Source organism: Cyprinodon tularosa, unplaced genomic scaffold (assembly GCF_016077235.1).
Source record: "Cyprinodon tularosa strain WSP-4 unplaced genomic scaffold, ASM1607723v1 ctg69, whole genome shotgun sequence".
Classification (NCBI taxonomy): Eukaryota; Metazoa; Chordata; class Actinopteri; order Cyprinodontiformes; family Cyprinodontidae; genus Cyprinodon; species Cyprinodon tularosa.
Window position 1 is genome coordinate 352,270 of NW_024039440.1, and position 24,239 is coordinate 376,508.

General features: G+C 35.3%; 1 protein-coding gene across 1 annotated transcript; it reads left to right on the forward strand.

Annotated features, from left to right (window-relative positions):
* Positions 1-1,870: 1,870 nt before the first annotated feature.
* Positions 1,871-11,512, forward strand: LOC119771761 (butyrophilin subfamily 1 member A1). The gene is made up of 7 exons (XM_038267889.1): positions 1,871-1,940; positions 6,422-6,447; positions 7,431-7,501; positions 8,569-8,868; positions 9,374-9,658; positions 10,394-10,663; positions 10,898-11,512. The coding sequence occupies exons 1-6, from the start codon at positions 1,935-1,937 to the stop codon at positions 10,588-10,590; spliced, it is 885 nt and encodes a 294-aa protein (XP_038123817.1). The 5' UTR covers positions 1,871-1,934; the 3' UTR covers positions 10,591-10,663; positions 10,898-11,512.
* Positions 11,513-24,239: the final 12,727 nt, after the last annotated feature.

Below are 24,239 nucleotides of genomic sequence, written 5' to 3' on the forward strand. Positions count from 1 at the left end.
TTTTTTCAACATGTCATTTAAGTCCTATGTTAGATGTTATTATTTTTACCTCCATTATATTGACAAAATAAGAAAGATTTTGATCAGGAGTGACACTAATAACTATTCATTTGCTGATTAAAAGGTGAACTATTGTGCTTCTCTCCTATCAGGAAATCCACAAAAAGCAGTTAAAAGCATTTAAAAACACTGCAGCTAGAGTTCTGATGAAAATGTAAAAAAAAAAAAAAAAAATTAAACTCATAGTAATAAAGGGAAGCTATAACAGTTCCTATTATAGCTTCCCTTTATTGGCTCCCTGTTTTATGCATAATATAATTCTCCTTCACGAATAGTTCAGCTCCATTATACATCCCAGATGTGACTGACCCATATGTTCTTAACAAAGCACTTTGCTCCAAGACTATGGGGCCTTGAGCTTCTGAAAGTAGAATGGGAGGCAGACCTTTTAGCTTCTGGGCTCCCCTCTGGTTGAACCAACTCCTTCTTTTAGTCTGTGAGTTAGACACCTGTATACTTTTATGGCAAAGTTTAAATTGGTCCCTTTTGATAAAGCCTACAATTAGATTGACTTAGGTTATCTTGGTCTATCTTTGTAGTTATGCTCTTAAGACTGTTGGAGGAAATAATAACCACTATATCTTTACTTTGCTACATTCTTCTACTATCTTCTAATATTTTATATCATGCCATGTGGTCTCTCTTGGTTTTTTTTCTCCTCATAGAAACTATATCTAACCTTGTGTTTGTTTAGCTGTTATACATTTGGAGTACTTCTGTCAACAACTTCATTGTCTTCTTTTATGGATCAGTACTTTAGCGTTTTATGCTATATACCATGTGTTTTCAAAATCCCATGTCAACTGAGGAAGATAGTCATTCCCAGCAGCTTTTGCTGGAGGTTCCTTCCTGTCATAAGGGAGTTTTTTTTGTATGCTGTTGCTTCATACTATATATACACTATTGTTGACAAGTCACTGATACAATGAAAGTGACTCTCCACTGTAACAAGGTTGTCTAGGAGGATTAAATTCTGTAAGTTAATTATTTCATACATTCTAGTGGATTTCCTTGGATAGAAAACAATTTGAATAATAAATCAGATGTGACTGCATTGTTTAGTTTAAGTCAGATCAGTTAGAATGTTTTGAGGGAACTTAATTAGGAATGTGTGTGATTTGATTGAATTGAATTGACTTTTTAAAGTGCTTTGTAGACTTGTGATCTGTTCAGGATGTTCCAATAATTATTTATTACAGTAGTTGACCACCAGGTGTTGAGTGGCCATCACCCAGCTCCCTGTAAAAACCAGGCAAGGATGAGCAGATAGCTCTCCCACATGAGATGCCTCATGCATGCTCACTACTCCGATCTTGTCCCTGAAAACAGAGGTATACATAACATTCACAACACACTAACTCACTATTCAGCCTATTACAAGCATTTTATGCAAAACTGTTTAAATAAATCATAATCTAATTGCAATTTAAAATGTAAAGAAACATTTTCAGGCTTGTTGTTTAGAATACAGATATATTCATGGTAAAAGAAGATTGCAGTTTAAAGTTTAAGGGTTTATTATACTGTAATAATTCAACAGCCCTTTTTAAGGTCACTAAATGTATTTGTGAGTTAGGCAAATCAGGATATTCTGAAATACTCTTGTGGACAAAATATTGCATATACCATTCTTTTAGTAAGCATGCAACATTTACTTTTTTTATGTAAATGTAGTGCAAATATTTCTAAGGAAATTGGATCACTGTCAGCTTTCAAACTAAAGCTACAATCTCATACAGCATTACGTCATTTCATTTGCACATGCCTCAAAAGAACAACAAGAGTGAAACTGGGTTTGTCAGTTATAACTCCTCCCTTGCTCAACAAAAGCAGCTCACACTTTACTTCCTAAACACATTACAAGACGGGACAAGATGAAGGTAGGTTTGTTTTCTCTCCTCTGAAATTACAGCTACTTTAAACGATTCAGACTCCCACAGAGTGTTTTGTTTTGCAATGTGAGATAGGAAAGCATGTGTTAGGCTAGACAACAAAGGTTTTCTATGAAAGAACGCGGCATGCAAATCTATGAACGTTTGGACAGGAAGAGACTGGTTTTCCTTTTCAGGCAATGCTTTATTTATAAACCGGTATCTATTAGTAATATATCACTTATCTCATAATCCTTGATTTTCCTCTGATTCAAACACTGGGTTTGCTGTTTATTGAATGTGATTGTGTCTTGTCAGCTTGTGAAACTTCTCTTCATTTTCTTACCATTAGAACATAAACAAATGAATCTTTCCTTCAGAGTCTCTGTTATCTTTACACCCAGTATCACTCTATCACAATCTTTGCTGCTCTGGTCAGCTTTCCTAACCTGAAGTAATGTTTGAGTTTCAGTTTAAAGTAGAGCAAACCTTTATTGCTGTAACTGCATTTGATTGGATCAACAGATAGTTTCAGGAGTAAGTGATAAATAATGGTGCAAAGTGAAGCAGTGAAGTCAACATGCTGTTCAAAATGATGTACTTGGAAAATCCCAGACAGAGTTTCATTCTGACGTCACCAGTTTGTTGTAAGGAAACAGAAATCCAAACGCACACTAGTTTTATTTCTCCTTTATTATAGTATAATTAGCTCCTCTTTCACTTCAAATGGTTTGGTTCTTCACTAAAAAGGAGTATTTTCCCAACTAAGGGACAGCAAGTCTTTTCTACCTAATTCTGTTTTGGGATACTTTCTACTATAAAACAATACAATATTGTTTTTTTTTTTTGAGTTATAGTCTTTGTCATGTTTAAAGAAATGATCATTTACATCTCTTTGTAAATTCAGACAAGAAAATGTCAATATATAATCATTTAAACTCTAGGGCAGACTCTCCAACTCTAAAAACTGCATATATAAAAACAGCCCAACTTGGGTTTTTTTCTTCCAAATCAAATAGTAAGCCATAAACCAATCCAGCCTTTTTCTTTACTCTCCTGACTTTTCAACTTTATAGTAGTAAATTTTTAAATCCCTGCTTAAGCCCCTGTCACACCTTGACGATTTAGACCAGCGTATGCCTAACGTATGAAAAATCTGGCGAAAACACTGGTATACGTTGGATAAGTTATGGGTCGTTTTGTATAGGTTATGAGCACAATGAAGTATGCTGTTGGAAAAAAAATATGGAAAAGGATAGCCGAGCAATTTAAAATCTGATTTGATGACACAAACAATATTATGTATTATCATTATTACATGAACAGTGTCTACACCCCAACTCTTAGGAACACCAGATTATGGTTTCTGCAGTGGATCCTGCACCTTAAGACAGACCAAAGAACTATACTCTGGCATCAATATAACTGCTGGTCTTAGCACAGTCCGTTTAAACTCTTAAACAGTTTGCTTGCTGCATCCCAAAACACCAAAAGCGGAAAGAGAGGATGTAGCATTAGAGCACTTCAAATCACCAAGGTAGTAAGAGAAACGCCAACACTGCTTGCTAATGCATGTGTTGTGAACAGAATGGTGGAAGAGAGAGGAGACTGCTTTGGTCCTAGATAATTTATGAGACACTCTCCTTTGTGCTTTTTCTTTTTCTTGATCAGCACAATACTGGAGCAATACTGCCCCAGAAACGCTTCAACTGGATCATGTTGTTCTGCCCAAGATTTAAGTGTAAAAGCGAATCAGGGCAACAGAACGTGTGGATTTTCTCACTTCTGCCAATCTCTGGACCAATCCTTGGACCAGCAGTGTGGAAATTCCCTAATAAACAAATACATGTCCTAATAAAGTAAAATATAGAGAGATAGGGTTCCAGATTTACTCTGAGACTTAATCTTTTTTTTGTCTCAAAAATAACAACTAAATAAATGTACTAAAGTTTTGTAAATTACAAAAGAAATTTCAAATTATGGATATCAATCTCAAATATTGGTTAAAGTGATACCCTTCTTTGTGCTGCCTTTTGAATCCTAGTTAAATAATAGTTTGATAGCTGGATAGTTGGATTCAGAATATTACGCTGATAACTTTGGGTAGAATGTATAAATATTTTTTAGAGTAATGTACAATAAACAATATCATTAAATTCTTACTAATCATGTAACATAGTATGATATACTCCTGTCTATAGTGCATTAATGACCAATTCTTAAATAAAGTCGCATTTTTTCAACTACTTCTTAACCTTTAAAGGCTAATGTTATCTTATAGGAGTTATTCAGTCAAAAAAATGCAGTAAAACATTTATTTTCTCCCAGCTACTTTTAATATCAAACCCCACAGGAAAATCAATAAAGCTTTTAAAAAAATTGTCCGGCTTATCGATTTTATGACCTGTTTTTTAGTGAACACACTAATGTAAATAAATCAAACCTATTATCTAGTGTATATTAATATCATTCGCATGACTCACTGACACTATTACTGTTGGCATGATTTTTATTAACACGTAATTTCCATTGAGTTAAAAAAATGCTTTATTGAAAGAGAAATGTAATAAATTGGCCATGTCTGCTTGTGCGGCAGGTAACTGGTACTTAATCCAGGTAGACCAACCTCTAACAGGTTGGTTTTATGTAGGCCTATTGGTTGCACAGAGATTTATTCCCTGTGTGAATCACAAAGTAAAACCCAATAAAAAGTGTTGTGGGAAACTGAAACAGTGAAGGCAACACCTCTTTTGCTGATTGTTTAAAAAAACAACATAAGTGTTGGAATCGTATTTTACATATGTGCACTCATCTATCGGATCTTCTACTATATGTCAAGATCCTCTAAAACGGAGCTTCCAAAACGTTTCTGTTTCTGATCCACAAAGAACCACAACAGTCGACTCATGACCCAAACTATTGAGTACACAAACACTTCTACAAATCAATTAACTACATGTATAACAGAAAAATGCATAGAAAACCAAAGTAGTTAGTTTCTTTTTTTCAATTTTTTGTGATGCTTTCATATCTTAAAGTGAGCTTCTGTCAGTGAGCCCCAGGGCAGCTGTGGCTACAATGTAGCTTGCCACCATCAGTGTGTGAGTGTGTGTGTGAATGGGTGAATGAATGTAGTGTAAAGCGCTTTGGTCAAGTCTTCTAACTTGAATAAAGGCGCTATATAAGTACATGCCATTTACCATTTAAAGCACTTTAACGTAAATGTTTATTGTTTATTTTATTTCTATAGTGGATCTAAAGACCCCATACTGGTTAAAGAACTTTGGGAATCAATTATCTAAAACATATTACATGTTGTTCATGTAGCTGCCTAGCTATGAGTGTTACTTTCACACTCCAGATACACTCATCTTGTTTCTAAAATAATTCTGTACTGCCCAATAGGGTAATAGTTGGCTCCTGGAATTTTTCTTGGAATTTGTTTTCTCCTTACAGCAGACAAGAACCTGCTCTGTGTATGACACATAACTGCTTATCATTTTCATGTTGTATTGTAGCTATTTTTTTGGTATTTGGAGTGGAGTGGTAAGACAAATAACTATTTTAAAATAGATGTGAGAAGCAGCAACAACTCTTAGCTGTCTTCGGATATCTTGGGTTTTATACTTCCACAAAATAAGACCCTAAACCAGACATGGGCAATGTGGAGTCAACAAGTCATCTCCATTTCATGTATTTGTTCTACCCAGCCACTGAAGCAGGTGAGTCCAATCTTCACCGGGAATTAACCTGTGCAGATTGGACTCACCTGCTTCAGTGGCTGGGTAGAACAAATACATGACATGGAGATGACTTGTTGACTCCACATTGCCCATGTCTGCCCTAAACACAAAAGATGTATTTGCATGCTTGGGAATTTCCTCGGATCAGCTGCCAGTGCAAAGATGGAAAAAAGTCATTTCCTCATCTACATTTCTTCGTACTGATTCAAGTGAAAAGTTAATAAATACATAAAATCATTATTCCTCAGGGAAGTAAGTCACAGACAGATAGACATTGGTAAGAAAACATAAAGTTAATTGCTGAAGATACCTTGTGTTAAGTATTGTCTATAAAACAGGTTGAGTTCCTTTTAGAACAGAGTCCTTCTGTTTGTGCTTAAGGGAATTCCCTGTGACATCCCGTTTGCAGATGAACCTACTGGCTTGATCAAATAAAAAAAATCCAAAAAAGTCCCACATAAGAATGATAAAGGTTAAACCAGGCATTTCAAATAAATTGTCTGATACATTAGTGCTGACTGTGTCATCTAATCATACACTGACTTTTTGTAAATGCAATTTGAAAAGGCCATATTTAGATCATTACATTACTCATTTATACCTTGTAAAATATTTTAAACAGCTAAACATTCATGTGAGAAAGTATGTCAGGCGGTTTCAATAGACTGATGACAGATTACTGTAAATATGGATTAAGATAGTCTAGTTCACACTTCTGTTATTTGACTTGTTTATTTTTCTTAACAGGGGCCAAGTTTTTCACAGATTCTCTTGTAAGTACCCATTTCTTAATATGTTTTTGTGATTAAATTCAACCGCAGGCTGTTTGATAATAAATAATGTGACAGTACATGTATATTTTTACATTTCTTTTACTAGCCTACATTGAAAAAGTAAAGATGAATGGAAGCAGTAATTGCTACAAAAGCAATATCCCACAGCTTCAACCCAGCTTGTTGGAAAAGCATAATTATGACCTGTTCTCAGCTCAGGAACTAGGACCCACATGATTTGTTGTTCAATAGGTTTGCCTAAATTAAAGATTTAGATATTACTTAACAATATATTCCTGCAAAAAGGTCTAATTTTGCAGGGGCAGGTTATGAAAAGTGCTTGAAACATGCTCCTGCTCTGATTCCAGTTTGTTTCAGCCTCAGCCTCATGTAGAAGGGCTGGTCATATCGCAGGTTATTTGCATTACAATAGGGACAGTTAGCAAGGTAGAGTGAATACACAAACTTGAAGAGGGGAGGGGGTTTGCAGGAAAACTGAAATTCTCTGGGACTTCTAGTGATAATCATTCAGTGTCTCTAATTTTGCTTATTAGAAAACCTCAACATTCAGAGTTATTTAAGGAAAACCTGGCCATGAAAAAGTGCCTGAGGGTTACTGATCATAATAAAATGTGATGCCAAGTCATTACATCGCATGAAACTAAAAGTCCCCCAAATGTCCCAAGGGTGTGAATACAGTGACTGTAAATGTTCACACATTACTAATTCTGATACTTGTACGGTCTCATGCTTCACTTATTGTGGTGTAGCATATTTTCCTAAACTGAAAAAAATCTGAAACATCAAAGGATTTTGCTCCTCACTTCTATTTGTGCCGTTTTGCACGATTATATCAATGGGTAGCTGATCATATTTTTTGTATAAATGCAACATTTTTAAAAGTATTTATTTACTTTAGTCTTGTTTTATTGTTACATATTTGCAGTTTTTTAATAAATGTATATTCTTTTCTGTATATCTAGTGGACCAGGGCTCCTCCTTTACCTGATGACTGTAGTTTTAAAGCTATCCGGAGTTGACTCTGTTCCTACAGGTGAGTATTCAAGACTATCTTTGATTTAGCCCTGGAGATGTTTGATTAAAAACTACTTGTTAAGGATATGTTCTTGGCCACAGGAAGAACAGCAAACATTAGTGTATGGGATAGCTGATGGTCAATTAATAAACAAATTAAATGGAATAAAATGTGTCTTCAAATGATCAGAACTCCAGTACAGCAGAAAATAAAGAGGTTTCTAGGCCTTGTCTTAAAAAAAAATAACAATAGACATTTCTTATGTAGTTTAAACTGAAGTTGATTATTGTTCTTAAACAAGAGAGGATATTTTTGAAATCCAACCAATTAAGCTCCTGCCCTGCTCCTCTCTCCTCCTAATGTGCACAAGCAGGGTAAGCGTTGTATGAACAGAGAACATGCAACATGCCATATACAGTAGTAGTGATAAATGTTGAAATATTAATACATTTTCTTAAGTGTAAACCTCTAAATCTACTCTTCTGTTCAATTCATTTTAAAAATACTTCAGTCTCTCACAATGAGTTGTTGTAGATGCTTATAACTGTAGGCAGGAAATCTTTGACTGGAGACACTCTGTTGTAGTTGAACAATATTTTGAAGTGAGTTCAGAGTCATTCTATACGTTCTTCATTTTATAAATAATTATTTTTCCATTCTTTTTTAGAGTTGTTTCAAAGTTGTTTTATTAAATGTGTCCTCCAGAAAGTAAGATGTTAGCTGCATGGGAATTTTTTTTTAAACAGTGTTTTACTTCAGACACTGTATAAGTGTGATATAGCTAATAAGTATAAACAGTTTTTAAAAATATAAGCATAATTTAACTACGTTTAGCTTTTTTTTTCTTTTTTTTTGCCCAGTAACAAGTTTCATTCAATCTTGTTTCAAAAGCTAACCTCATTGGCCTGAAAATGTCTCAGTTTACCATTAAGAAGCTTTGGTTTACAAAAAAAGAAGAGTTTACTCAAAGTGGTAAAAATGTGTTTGTTATTTCTTGATTTTTCTTTGTGGTCAATTTCCCTTGAGCTATTTCATTACTACTACTATATTATTTCTGATTTTTTTATTTTCTTCTTTTTTTCCAGAACCATACGATAAGGTGGTTGGTGAAAACTTCAGCTTTCACTGCCCTGTTGATGAAAAGAGGGAATTAGAATTTTTGTACTTTCAAAAAATTGTGGACAAGCAAGATCCAATTTTCTATAATGGATATCACTCTTCAAAACCTTTGGAACCAATGCCAAACACAAAAATGGACCCCAAAAACACAATAATGCACATGTTTGGACTAAAGCTGTCTGACAGTGGTATTTATGAATGTTACTATAAGTATAAAGATGATCAAAAGCAGGTCAATGAGAAAAGGATGCGCCTTAATGTCACAGGTAGGCATGTTTTTAATACAATTATTGATCTATTTGTCATGTATTTCATATTAATAAATTCTATTCTTGGTGGTGGGGGGCGGGGGTGAACCGAGGAACTATAAAATCTAAACTTAGAAGTAGGAAACGCCTTGAAATGGTTTAGAGTAAATTAATGAGCCATAAATCTACTGTGAAATTTGGACGTACCGTCGATTCTTTAGACAGATATAGGAAGGTTTACATATATTTCTATATTTTTTTATAAGTTATCCCAGAATATAGTGGGTTGTTTTCTTCTCCTTCTGTTTTTTTTTCTGGTGGGGAGCCTTATTTCTTTTTTCCTCTCATTTAATGTTTAACATAAAGAGGAAATCAATGTTTTTAAATTTATTGTTGTAACTTTTCATCTTAAACAGTGATATTTAACACTGTTTAAGATTATCGCTCCATTTGCTTGAATACTAAATTTGTGAGAAAAGAAGAAATACTCATATGACTTTCCCTTTATCTGTTGTTTTTGCAGCCTTCTTCACTAAGCCTGTTATCACACACAGATGTGGCAACGAAAATGGCATACCATTGGAATGTGATGTGCAGTGTGATTCATATAATGGGCTAAAAGGAAAAGAGATAGGCTGGGAATTTAAAGGAAATATCACCAAAGACAGGTGGAAGGTTTCAAATCGAGTTAGAGACCCATCCAGTACAGAGTTGGTTAATATCTCCAGCACTGCAACTATCAACTGCTCCGGTGGTGAAGTGTCTGCGTTCTGCTTTATCGACGGCTCCATGTCAAATGTCTCAGTGTGTAAGTATTCAATACAGTACAATGACCTCTTTATCCCGTATTCCACTTTTAGTAACTCAGTCAGGAAGTTCCCCTTTATGGGAAAGTTTTAAACAATTTTACGTCTTCACTTTTTAGAGAACACTAGTTTTCCACTCGCGGGTGGGTTTGTACAAGGTGAAGGGTGAGCAGTCACACCCTTGTAAGAGTGATCAGAAAAGGCAAATACTGAACTAAAACCATGATATTCCGTAAAAGTAAAAAACAATCCACTGGACTTGGTTTCAATTTGCATGTGTCCAAGCAATACAAGGCCATGTCTATATAAAGCCTCAAACTCACTGCTGATCCAGACATTTGAATTGAGAAAGCTTCCTGGAGGGGAAGCGAAACATCTTCAAGGGTTGAATGTCTTCAAACCTTGGAAACCAAGTCCAGTGGAATGTTTTTAACTTTTACGGAATGACTATGACTTGGATGACTGAGAATCTTCATCAGCATAAAACAATGATAGCTCATTTTAAGATTGACACAAGCCATTTAGGGGACATTAGCCATTTAGCCTACATGGCAAAACATGGTGGAAGTACAAAACATCAATCCATATAAGCAACACTTCTTGTTTTTTAAACATATACACATAACAGTGGCAGCTTTATACCATGCAAAAGGGAAGTGGTTTAGATCTAAGCTTATTCATGCATTAAATCACCATGTAAGTTTTTGTTTCTGATATTGATTATTTCTTTTCTGAAGGTTCTCCCAAGGCCCCACCTGAGGCCCCACCTACCATGACTATTGCTGTGATAGCTGCAACAGTTGTCTGTGGTGTTGTCGGGGTGTTGCTGCTAATGATTTGTTTAATATTAAGGAGAAGAAATACATGTACAGAAACAGGTACTTCTACTGAGAGTTTAACAAATTTGCATTTCAGCTCTTGTGATTCACTATGAAAAAAGATGCAAAAATACTTATCATGTTTCTCTTTTTTTTTTTCTTTCTAGAAGCTGCAAGGAATGTAATAGAGTAAGTATGGTTGGTCGAGAACATGTCTTATAAATGCATCCCAAATTATTTTGCTATATAAATGCATCATATTAAAGCACATATATTGATGACAACGAATATGCAAAGTTATGTCCTTGATGAAGATTTTATGTCTACCATTTAGCACAGAATTTATTCATAGAATGTTTACTTCATACATTTTCTTCTGCTTGCATCTCTTATTTGCTTTCTTTTTCCCCTTTTGTGATCCAGGGAGTCCATACATTTAAATTGTGTTTGATGAGAAAAACTGGATTCTTGAGAATCTAAAAGAACATTCGGACTGAAGCTCACCTGTCTTCCAGCATGGGTTCTAAGCTATCTGTCACTGAACTGAACATGTGACCTAAAGCTTGCCCAGGAACGCTCAACAAGTCTGTGACTCACGAGGGAATGACTGCCAATGCGTGGGCTCTCAAAGCACAGGGAAGTATTTAGGTTTACCCAGGGAAGGTGTGCGTCATTGAACAACCATGGTTAACTTTCTAAGGAAATGACATTTGTGGGGGAGCAGAGTGATGTCTCAACCCACAATATAAAAAAACATCTAATGGGAACATCTCATGGGAATAACAAGACGAGAAGCAAAACTAGACACACAAGCACTTCTATGTTACACTGACTACCGCTGGAGTAATTGCTCTAGGTTTATTTCAAAACTGTTTTGAATGTTTCTATATCCCAGCAATACTAAGCATTTTTATTTTGGTCATAATACAACAATAACATATTTTTCTAAAAATAACAAAGTTGTGTTAAATGGAAATAACATTGTAGCAGGCTGTTTAAGGAACTGTAAATATTTGTATTGCAGTATTTTTTTATATATTTTTGAGGAGTTTTTTTTTTTTTTACTTTTTCAAATGAGCTTGGAGATTTTGTTTGGTTTTTGTTCTCATGTACAAAAGAACCATATATGTTTGGCTACATCCAGTTATTTAAGTTACGCCGTCCCACTTTTTCAGGATGATTAACAGTAAAATGTCCACCCTGTTTGTTTGGCTCAAAGAAAGGTCTGATATATCTGTTATTTCCCTTTGCTTTGAATTACCAGAGAGCTTTAAAAAGCTGCTTTCGTTTCCCTAAAATGTGTGAAACAGTTCTCCTCAGGGACACTTCTGTCTTTTGTCCTTTTTTTTGTTCTTGTACATTTGTAAAATAATAAATTAACTATTTAAATTTAAACCTGCTGTAGAAGGAATATTTTTGCCTCAACTCCAAATGTCTGTATTTACGGTAAATCATTTTTAATATAAAGAAAAAAATTAGGTGAAGAAAACCATTAACATCTCTTTTCTAATGCCACACTTCAGTTGCACTCTTTTCTGCCACTGAAATCTTACTTTTCTACATGTTTCACACAAAAGATTGAAAGGTGATTCTATCGCACTGAACTAGACCATGTTGGGCAATACTTTCAAATTTAGGAAATATGTAAAGTGGCTTTGAAAGCAAATAGAAATCTGAAAGATGTGCTGAGTAGTTTGTTTTCTCTAAATGTGTGACCAATTGCCTTGGTCAATATTTACAGCTGCAATTTATTCTGAGTATAAATCCACTGTTCTTTGAAGGCCTGTGGGTTTCGTTTGAGACTATATGTAAATAAACAACATCATCTAGACAAAGGAAAACAACAAACAAGTTAGGGGAAAGTTTTGGAGTCATTTTATACCTCAGCTTGGTTATAAAACTGCATGACCAATTCAAACATCCACCGATTACTATGTCTGCAACCTACCAACATATCAACAATCACCTCGTCTGACAGCCTAGACATGGAAACCAATAGTTAAAAATTAAGGGAAATGATCAGAATGACTTTTAAGGAGCTGTAGAAATCGAAAGCTCAAGAGGATATCTAAACAGGACAATGAATTTAACTGTAGAAGCTTACAACATACAAATATAAAGAGTTGCCATAGTGTTAAGGTTGTTAACAAAAGTCAAATAGAGCAAACAGTGAACACATTAATGCGTTTGATCAGACAAGATCAAAGATAATTATATGATTTACACATAGAATCCGTGAGTGAAACAAAACTTAAAAAGTTACCCTAAACGCCCACAAACATTGTAATAGTGGAACCATGATGTAGGCCTGTTCTGGTTGAGCAGGGAAAGGGAAACTAGAGAGAGTTTAGGAGAATATAGATGCATCTAAAGATAGAAAAATCCAAGAAAACATCTGCAGGAAGTTCATTGAGATTGAGATTGGCTCAGAAATAATAATAAAAAATCCTCTTCATAGAAAAAAACTATTATTTTGATACAAACATTGAATTACAAGTCTTCTAAACAGTAAACACAAGCAGGGCTAATATACACCTTGTCGCCCTCTATTGATAAAAAAAAAGTATCACAGCAGGCCCCTTTCTATTGCAATGGCACATATTGACCACTAGATAGTGGAAGAACACTAAATAAAAGACATTTTCACTTGTTTGATAAGAGAGTTTCTGTGAACTGTAGAAATAATTTACAACAGCACTGAATTAAAAAGCAAAATCACATTTACTTCAAGGACATTATTGATTACCACCTTCAGTTAGTCAAAAACTACTAACACTGCATGTATCACCTCAGCACCAAGAATATTGTCATTTTGTAAAGTTCTTATGGTCTCCTATATGGAAATGAATGCAGTCCCAATTTTTTATGACAGAACAGGATAAATATATGAGTATGAAAACTTTTAGATATGTTAGTTTTTCTACATATCCATAAACTCTTCCCCTTCTTATTTAACATCCATTGCTTTTCCATAATCTTTCAACTTTATATCTTGGAAACACTGTTCCATATTTAAATTTGTCTCAGCCGTTGTGACAGGCTGTCAGTCCATGCCTCTTTCCTATGTTTACATTTAGGCAGTGGAACAATACCAGGTCGGTTGCACTTTAGGAATTTAACCCCAGGGTCCCTGCCCTCCTCCTCCTTGTTTTCCCTCCCATGCCCCTTATCTTTCCCATCCTTTCCTTTGCATAGACTCACCCAGTCCCTTCTCCTGGATACCCTTCTTCTCCACCTTAAGTCACTTTTAGGGTTTTCATCAATTATTTCTCCTCCCCCCCACAGCTGCTCCTATCTATTTCCCTGTTTCCACCCTTTCTACTTTCCTTTCTCCAATTCTCCACCCCCCAAGCCATTTACTATTCCTCTTTTTATATTCAGAGTGCATTGTCCAAGCTGTCTAACACCCCCTTTTCCTCTGTCATCTTCTCCTCATGCCCTTGCACCCCCCTCGTCCCACTCCCCTCATTCCTTCGCTGTGTAACCCAAACAAACCAGGGAGGACCTTCCTTTGCGGTTGCTACAGGAGAAACACACCACATGTCAGAGTTGGTTTGAAACATAAACATTAGTCAATTTGAGGAACTGAAAAAGGAAATGAGCCACTTTAAGTTCAATGTGACATGGAGCTATTGTTAGCAAGTCTGCTCTGTACATTTAAGTTTGCAGTAATACAAGTAGAACTCAGTTCAGTGTTTAACCAAACATTAGGGTTTTAGGAGGAAAAGAAAGGAAAATAATCCTTTTTGGTCTCTTAATACCACAATTCTTTTTTTCTGGTTAACTTGAAATACAGACATTGCATGTTTAAAAACGGTCAACCTATACTCAGAATTTCAGTAATTAGTATTAATCCTGGCAGACTTTAGTGGGTTATTTTTCCAGTGACGTAGCAGGGTGTATAATCTCCTGCTTAATGGGGAGAATGTTTCCAGTCAGAACAGGAATCCTGTTGGTACCTCTCAGCAAGAGGTTTGTGATCTCTGCCACACTGTTCGGTGTGGCATTTATAATCAGATTACACTAGTTATGAAAGTCGACTAGATTAGTTTTAGTGCAGGGAGCTGGAGCACAAAGAATCAATTCACAGTAGGAACTGATCCGCTTGACAACGACTGGCTATAAATATTAGCAAATTGACTCAACCAAGTATAAGAATAAAGTCAGCCCATCGAAATAAATGATATGATATAAATTCACTAATCATTTATTTTCTACATATGACAAGTTTTTTTTAAGTTTTGAAACTGTGACCATGATAAAAAAAAGACTATGACAAAAAGTTAATTTCAGTTAAATTTGCCTTTGCCTTCACTTTACCTAATTAATTATTAATTAACTAAAAAGAAGACGAAGAAGTAAAAATTAAAAGGAAGAGAAGAGGTTTTGTGTATAATTTAATCTTTTTTCAGCTTTATTCTTTGGTAATGACATTCTTCAATTTATCAAATATTTTAATTTTCTGATTATGGAACTTATCAAACACAGGAACCATTAGGACTGTTTGAATTGCTCCTCTAATGATGGGTGTTTAACAGCTATTGGTTTACCAGCAGTAACTCACTTTTATGGCATGTAGACTAGACATTCAAGATTTCTAAAGCAAGAATACATTTTTTTAACCATTTAAAAAAACTTTAGGTCATTCTCTGACCTTTGAATCTCGATCAGGCGAAAGGGGTCAGACCCCAATTGTGTAAGACCATCGTCTGGCAACTTTAAGTTCTGTTGTGTCTGCAACAAACCAAATTACGAATTACATGCTATAATTGCATGCTAAGGAGATAACTCAGCAATTTGACTTAAATTAGATTGTTATGAATTGTATAATTTAAAACCTTGACAAAGGTGGTAAACATTATATTGAACCCTCTGTCCCAATATGATTTATATATTATCATGTTTTAATGGTAAAGTAAGATATGGCACTATAAGCACATAACACTCTGCACTGTAATGTTTCCCATGTGATGCTGCTGTATAAACAGTGTGACTTCCAGCTAAGCAAAGCAACCACATTTGATTTTGTTCACGTCAAAACCTCTCAGACAATACAGAGTATTAAACTAATCTCAAATGACTGTGAATTTCTTAATGTTGTTCCACAAACTTTATAATAACATTCATTTATTCCATGCTCTTCTATGCACTTACTTTGCCTGCACTGATGATGATTTGCTCATCTCAGCCTACTGAAATCTTAAGACCGGTTTATGCTCAGAAACCATGTCGTCTGCCTGTGTGTCACAGTTAACGATATGACCCCACCCCTTGCGCAGACACTATGGTGCATCTTTCAAAAAGACAGAAGGCCTCTGATCTGCGTCCATCTACGCTATGCATATTTCCTGTTTGGCACCTTACTGGCTTGTTTTGTTTGTATGACCGCCATTGTGGAAAGCGACACGTGAAGATGGACCAGCTAGAAGAGCGAGGTGCATGAGAATGCTGTGACCCTTTCTCCACCTGGATCCCCGCTCATGTCCCTCCGTTGTCGTACAAACTTGCCCCCACTCCCTTGCCACCTCGGCCGTATCTAAACCTACAGCCAGTTTGTGATTGTCCCTCATGCGTTGTGGCGAGGAATAGCAAAATGCTGACCACGCTTCAAAATTGGGCATAAATCAAAAATATCGTCTTACCTGCGACATGCTCACTGCGACACACTGCTGCAGGAGTATAACCAGCCCTTTAGGGGGTCCCAAAGGTATCATGCTGCAGCTGCGAACACAAGCCATGAATTTTGTATCTTAGCTAATATGGATTTGTTTACCTGCAGGCTCACATGGACTGGTTCACTGGCTAAATGTCAGAGACAGTCAAGTAAACTCTCAATATGGCAAAAAGAAATGCTTTACAGTGAAAGGTTTCGTATTTCATACTCTAAGAAGAGATTGGTTAATACAGCACAAAAATGGGTTGAATTTTACCGGTGTGGTTGGTAGCTATGTGTCCAGGCTATCTTTTGGTTAAAACAACCAATCTATTACAGTATGGTTGTGTTTTTTAAGGAGGTATTTTCCTGTTAAAAGGAGTTTTTCCTCTCCACTGTCACTACAAGCATGCTTGATGTGAGGGATTGCCTTCCAGTCAATAAGTCGATGCTCCAGCTGGTTTTCCTTAGATAGAAAACTTTGAATCAATTTGACTGTATGATCTGGTTGAACTGTCAAGTGCCTTGAGATGACATGTGTTGTGAATTGCACCACATAAATAAACTGAAGTAACCAATCTATGTTGGTAAAAGACCAAAACAATAAAAATTGGTTACTTTGACCAAAGTATGGGTAATTTGTGTAAAATTATTGAAAGCCAGAGCTTGAACCAACAACCCTTCAGTTGCAGGGCAAACTACTTCATCCAACACCAATGTCACTCCTATTACTGTATAATATTTAATACTAGTATTTGGAATGAAATGTTACAACCAAGGTTAACTCCAAGATTTGCTTGCTGTACAGCACATGTACAAAAAACATTGTAATTGTTCATTAGGTCTATAACAACTACACACTACACTTGATGATTAATAAACCATTATTTAGGGGTGTCCCGATACAACTTTTTCATTTCCGATACGATACTGATATTGCAGCTTTGACAAATGGTCGATACAGATATTTCTGCGATATATTAGCATAAATCATACTAGCTTTTACTACCTATTTTATACTGTAGAATGTTAGAAAAGTGCTGCTCAAGTATTGTTACCAGAACATGGGGGGAAAGTAATCAAAAAAAGGTATGAAAAGCAATGTACCCATGTAAAATTAATCATTGAGTTACAGAAACTTTTAACATTTCTATCATCATTAAAAATATCCAGGATTTTAGATGTCAGGTGGTGAAATTTTCGTGTTTTGGCTAATATTGGACTGATATCAATAACGAATTGTGACATCTCTACCATTAGAAGCCATTTTTTTGGGGTTGTTTGGTCAGTCAATTAAATAGGTTGATGCAAGACCCAGAATTCAGTAGGTCACTTTCTAAAATATGGGATAATCAACTAACCAAAATTGGTTTAACCAACTAGTTGCACACCCTTCCTTTTACTTCCTTCATATGGATATAGAAAATTAGGTCACATAATGAAACGAATAAGACACATATTTTATTGACTTTGCATGTTACATACTGTATAGCACAAAAATAAGAAACTCTTAATGATAAACTTAATAACTTTAAAATGTCAGCAGCAAGGTAAACCAAGGAAACAATCGAAAAGTGAACTTTTGAACTATAAGGGCTTAAAATACCTCAAATGTACGTAACTAATATGATCTACACAGTGGATGGCAGAAGAATTCAAAGGGGACATTTTTTTTTGTAGAGATGCTTTAAGTTAAAGTTTTAAACTCCATCCAAGGAGTAACTAAACTAGTAATGGTTCTATATAACTTATACTGAAGAAAAAAGTCTAAAGAGATAATCCAGTTAAACTAGAACATGCTGAACTCATGGAACACGGCCAAAAGAGAGTAATCAACTACAACTAGGTCCCTCATGCTCAGGAACTCTCAACAAAATCTTGCTTCAAAAAATCTGAACTCTCTAAAAACGGCAAATTCTTGATCTTAGACAAATCAGCAGTTTTGAATCTCAGCTTGCTATTCATATCCAATAACATAGTCTTGGTCAATGTATCTGTGTATGCAGTAGACCATTAACACTGACATAATATTTAGTACCGTATATCTGTAGATACTTTAATGATAATCCTCTCTTGCTGTCTGAAGTGTGCTGGAAAATGCAATTGCTTTGTTCAGGTTAGAAAACACGTCTTTTTTGCAAATATGGTTTTAGAGAAACAAAATGAGGCTAATAGAGCGAAGGCAGAGAAGGAGTGAGCAGGTCAATGAGGCTCAGCCCTGGTGCTCCTGCAGCTGAATGATTACGTTGTTGCTGTGACTGCTGCAAATCCTCCTCCCTGACCCCCAGAGACAGGCGAGGTGACCTGGAAGCATTTATCACCCCGCTGCTTTCTGACCCTTGGCCTCCTGCACAAGATAGGGAAAAATAGCAAAAAAATGTTGGGGAGGAAGAAGGGAGGAGATAAAGTAAGAAATATGTTTGGAAGTTAAAAGCACAGCAGATACAGAACTATTTCCAAATCAGATTCCTAAAGCTGATTTATGTTTTAGAGAACAATTTACCTTTTCTACACAGAGGACTTATTGAGTTTTTGATGCTGCTAGAATCCTGTGTTAACTGCCGTGCCAAACTCCCAAACTTGGTCAAACAATGAAAACACTGCTGATGCAAATGTCTGCTCTAGTCTTTCCTGACCCACTAGTTATTAGCAAACCCGTTAAAGAACTTTAACCATTTCGCATGAGAGAGGAAGATTGATGTTTTTGGCTCAGAGCCCATTTAAACTATTAACACCTCCCTGACATGGAAATACACCAAAGATGCCAGTGGTTAGGCCTTTTAAACCTGGCTGGGATCCAGTATGTAAAGCTCGGTGTGCATGTGTAGATGAGCGAAATGTGAGCAGACACGGACAAGTCTCATCTCCCTTGAATATTTTTAGAACTGCTTAAGATTTGACCTTTCCGTTTGCACACATTGAAGGAGACCTGTGGTCTAAACATCAGCCTTGCTGCCTGAAACTCTCAGACAGGTGATCATAGCTGACTGTCCCGGGGTGGATTGAATGAGGGGAAGCCTGAGCGGGAAAAAAGATCAGAATGAAGGATTACCGTGTGAGATACCCAGCTGGCCGCAGATACTTGGCCGCCTTGGGTTTCTTCAAAAGCTGAACATCAAAGACATTCAGATGCATTTGCAACACATGTGGAGGAGCACAGAAAGTCACTTCATACAGTGACCTGCAACTATGTTTTCTCTTTGCTTCACCATCTAACTTCTTATCAACCACAGAGAATCCAGTCTTGTGTCGACATGTTTAAAGTAAACCAATTTATTTTACTCTTTTTTCAAGAAATCAAACTTTCTCACTATAATTTAAAGAGGTCTTTGGTGACAGTTTGTCAGCCTTTCAGTAGATATTTCAGAATTTTTCTTTGGCTTCTTTTTTGTGCAAATTATCTGTTCAGTCTTTAAATACTAAATTCATTACTATGTTCAGTAGTCTATGAATGAGAATCAAGGTTATTGCCAAGTAGTTTTGCACTTACAAGGAATTTGACTTGGACAAATTTGATATATATATATGTATATATATATATATATTCCGGTATACAGAGATGGGAAGTAACGAAGTACAAATACTTCGTTACTGTACTCAAGTAGATTTTTCTGATATTTTTACTTTACTTTACTACTTATTTTTATGGCGACTTTTTACTTCTACTCCTTACATTTTTACACAAATATCTGTACTTTCTACTCCTTACATTTTTAAAAATTGGCTCGTTACTTTAGTTTTGAATCATTTCAATGGAGTTATATATATATATATATATATATATATATATATATATATATATATATATATATATATATATATATATATATATATATATATATATATATATATATATATATATATATACAGTAGACTGTGTGTTAATGTAATGCAGGAGCTCTGAAGATGTTACATTGGTGTAGCTTCTAGGTTTAAAACGGGGGAGGGAGAGAGGCAGTGTCAGTGTCATGGGGGTCTCTGGGCCTTGTTGATAAGGCTGGTAGCAGATGGGAAGAAGCAGTTTTTGTGGTGTGATGTTTTGATACTGGATTGTAGCCTCCTGCCAGAGGGAAAGAGGTCTGTGAAAGAGGAGTGTCAGGTCTACAAAAAATAAACACTGCAAATATTTAGCATCCCAATGACCTGATATTGCATTCAGTAGATGAATAATCTTTTTTATACCTACTGTAGTTGTAAAAATCATCCTCTAAGGTAACAAGATGTACATTTTAATAATTTGTCTAATACAGTATGGTAGCAGATAAAACAAAGCCACAAAAGCGACTGACTGGCTCGGAAAGAAATAAATGTCACTAAAAAGGTGTGTGATAAATAAAAATATATTTTTAGTTTATTTTTGATACAAATCAATAAAAATATTCACTTCATTTTTGCACTTAAAATCAACACTTTATTAATCCTAATAAGGAAAAATAGTTAACTATATATATTCAATAATGGTAAGAGACACTATAAAACAGAACATAAGAGTAAAAAACTGGTTTTGTGAAGCACTGTGCTTTTGGGCTTATGGAGGCCTGTTTGATTGTAACCAAATTAAAATGGAGTTACCTTTTTGGGAAGATTTGATTTTTTTTCATTAATATCTATTAAAAGGTCTCTTTCAGCTGATGTTCAGATTAAAAATACATAAAGCAATAAAAGACTTTCTTCCCTGTGTGAGTCAGCATGGAAGAAGAAAAAAAAAACAAGGTTGCCTTTATGCAATTCAAACAATAAACTGTATTTCAAAAAAAAAAAAATACATTAACATTATTAACTTTGAGCAAGTTTACATGATTCGTTCATAAACCAGATTATTATGTATTTCAAATAGATACACTTTAGTCTAAAGATAGTTATGCATCATGTAAGGTTTATTTAATAGGTTGTTTGTTATATTATCTAAAAAAAGTAAAATATTTATGTTATACAATTATACAAATCTTAAAACTTGAGTGAAATACTTATACCTTTTATAACACAGCTTAATATTTTATCTCTCCACCATCAACTTCAGACACCATAGTGATGGGTGCCTGTTATTTGGTGTTCTTTAATGTATCAGCTGGTGATACAAATTTATCTTTGATGTTGATTTTTCTTACAGTAAGTATTTTAAAAAGTGCTTTGTTTCATATATATATATATATACATACATACACATACATACATACACATACATACACATACATATGCACACTGATGATAAGTGACACCTGAGAAGGTAATTCCTGCAGTCTGGCCACATAGCTTTGATCATTTTCTCATCACTTCAGAAATAGACCAGACAGGAAAGTGTTGGCACAAACACTCTCTCTCTCAGTGTTTGTGTGTTCGCTCAAGAAAGAAACCAAGGGAGTGTGCAATCCCAAGAGGGGATCTGCACTTGTTTGCACTGCACAAGCCTATGTTTGCATGACTAGACTAATGCATTTGCCCACATGCCTTTGTTTGCCAATGCTTGCATTGACATTCTGCATGTGTTTCTCTTGATGGTAGCAAATGCAACAGAACGCAGTGTTTTTTCCACTAATGTGAGGATAAAGGTGAAGACTGAGATTTTAATCCCTATGTGGTGAAAACAAATATAATCATGCACAGGAATTGTGCAAGATTATCAAATACAAACATTATCCACATTCCTACAAAAGTGAAAGCTGCAGGATACAATCTTCTTTTCCGATTTTCTCTTACTTAGATGCTTTGACGTGACCTCTGAGAGTTATGATGAAGGGTGAGTTTAAATATAACAAAACCACTAATCAGTTTTCCTCTCTGTGGCCATGACATTTTAATATGGTGTGGCATTTCTTCAGCTGAACAAGTTTGTTTGGATAACAGGTTTATGTGGAGAAGCAGTAGGTGTTGTCGACAAAGAAAATCAGTCCTAAACATAGCATGCATGCAGGAATTCATTAATACCGTACAAGAATCAGAAAATGCATTTGAAAATGTAGTGAAAAAAACATTGATGAACATTTATGAAGGGTATTAACAATGGTAAAATACTGTATTTTCAAGCAGGTTGCTTGCACAATTTCTTCACTCATAAAGACAGTTTTTTTATATGTGTTACAGGTGAGATTGTAAATGTGTAATAGGGCTACACTACATTCACCCACACACACACACACACAAACACACACACACGCACTCACACTCACACATTATAAGGCAAGGCAAGGCAGGTTTATTTGTATAGCACAATTCAGTACAAAGACAATGCAAAGTACTTTACATTATTAAAATATAGGAAAATAAAACAGAAAAAAAAAAAATAAATAAAATAAAAAATGTAGAAACAAAATAGAATATTAAAAACAGTTGGACTGTATAAGACCAAGCTTACCGGTAGCCTGTAAAATCTCTTATGCACATCCCTTCATCCCAATATGCAGGCTCATTTCAATGAAATTATCCAAGAAACAAACATAACAAAAAATGTTCTACTGTCTTTAGTAAATATAGAAATAATAGCATGCCCAAACTGACATAGTGATGAAATTAAAGCTTTTTTTTGTGTACTCTATCATTGTTGTACTAATGACAATATCAAAACCAATGACCACTGACAAAAATGTAGAAAGAAAATATGAATAAAACTTGAAACATATACAGCAGCTGTTCTGATAACAAATTAAAAAAATAGACAGCTTTTGGTCATTTTGTCATCATAATTTAATGTTATGTTTTAGTTTTCACTTTAGTTTGATTATAAAGTGCTTCACCACACTAATCTGAAGGAGCACTTTCACTCTTCCTTTTAGAAACAATAAATATATGTTCTCCTTATAATATGTCTTTTCATATAAATGCAATTTAGTGGAGTGTAATCTCGTTATATGCATGAATAAATGTACATATGTACATAAATGTACATGCTTGTGGGGAACCTTCCATCACCAACGCAATGCTACACAACTTCTACTTGATACTGTATATAAATATATGCCTATGGGTATAAAGTGTAGATAATAATTTCTTGTACAATTGGATGAACTTTATAAGATTTTGGCTAAATAATGCTTCTTTTTCTGCTGTAGATATCTGAAATTCCCATGCATTTTATTATAATAAGAAAAAATATTTTCAACTCTAAATTAAACTAAATTTACTTTTTAGCTTGATAATTTTCTTATAGCACTGGAGGTTAAGGAAGAACCAGTTCTTTGTTCTTATCACAGCCACTCGATCGTATGAAGGTGTAGCGCACTTTCTCTCAGGGTAGATGTACTTAGTAATATGAAGGCACTCTGACAACATATCCAAGATTCCTATAACCTGGATAGTATAAATCCTGTGGCTTTTAATCTCAGGCTCTTCCAGTAGTAGCAGTAGGAGCAGGGGCTCTTGTGTCAGGGATTCTGGAGCTTTGATAGGACTACACTCAGACAGGAAGACTGAGACAGCTTGTGGAGCTGAGACATTTTAATTATTAAAGCCTAAGTTCCAGACTGAGATGTAGGCTCTGCTGCAGTGTTCTCCTGCTGGAGTCTTGTTCCACATGCATCCTTGGTCCAAGGAGCTTCTGTTTCAGCACCCTTAAGCTTCTGATCCAGTACATTCCTCTTCTAGATTTTGCTCCTGTGTGAATTCTAGTTTATTTTTTGAGGTCACCATTTGTCTTTTTCCTTTGATTAAGTGTTTCTTTGTGTATTGTGTCAGTTTACTGCTCTGAGGTAAAATGTCTCCTTCTCCAGGAGCGTAGCTAGATGGGGGGGCAGGGGTGGCCAAGGCCGCCCATACCAAATCACTTGCCAACTCTGTAACCATTTGTACAACTCGACGTAATTCACCATCTCTGGAGCAAGTAGTTCCTCTAAACCAGAGGATGGCAGCAATGACACTCTATGGTTGAAAGCAATTTGATATTTTAAATATTTGAGTATAATCCAACAACAACAAAAATATTTACAGATTTTTTTCACCTCAATATACTTACATTTAACATGAAATACAAAGAACTGCTGTGTTTTTTTATTTTATATTTACTTTTTTGTGCTTTATGGGGCAGAAGGGAAAGCTCATCATCATAAGTAATCAGATATAAACTGTACTTGTATACATTTATATATAGTGTCTTGGGAAAGTATTCGTCCTCTTGAACAT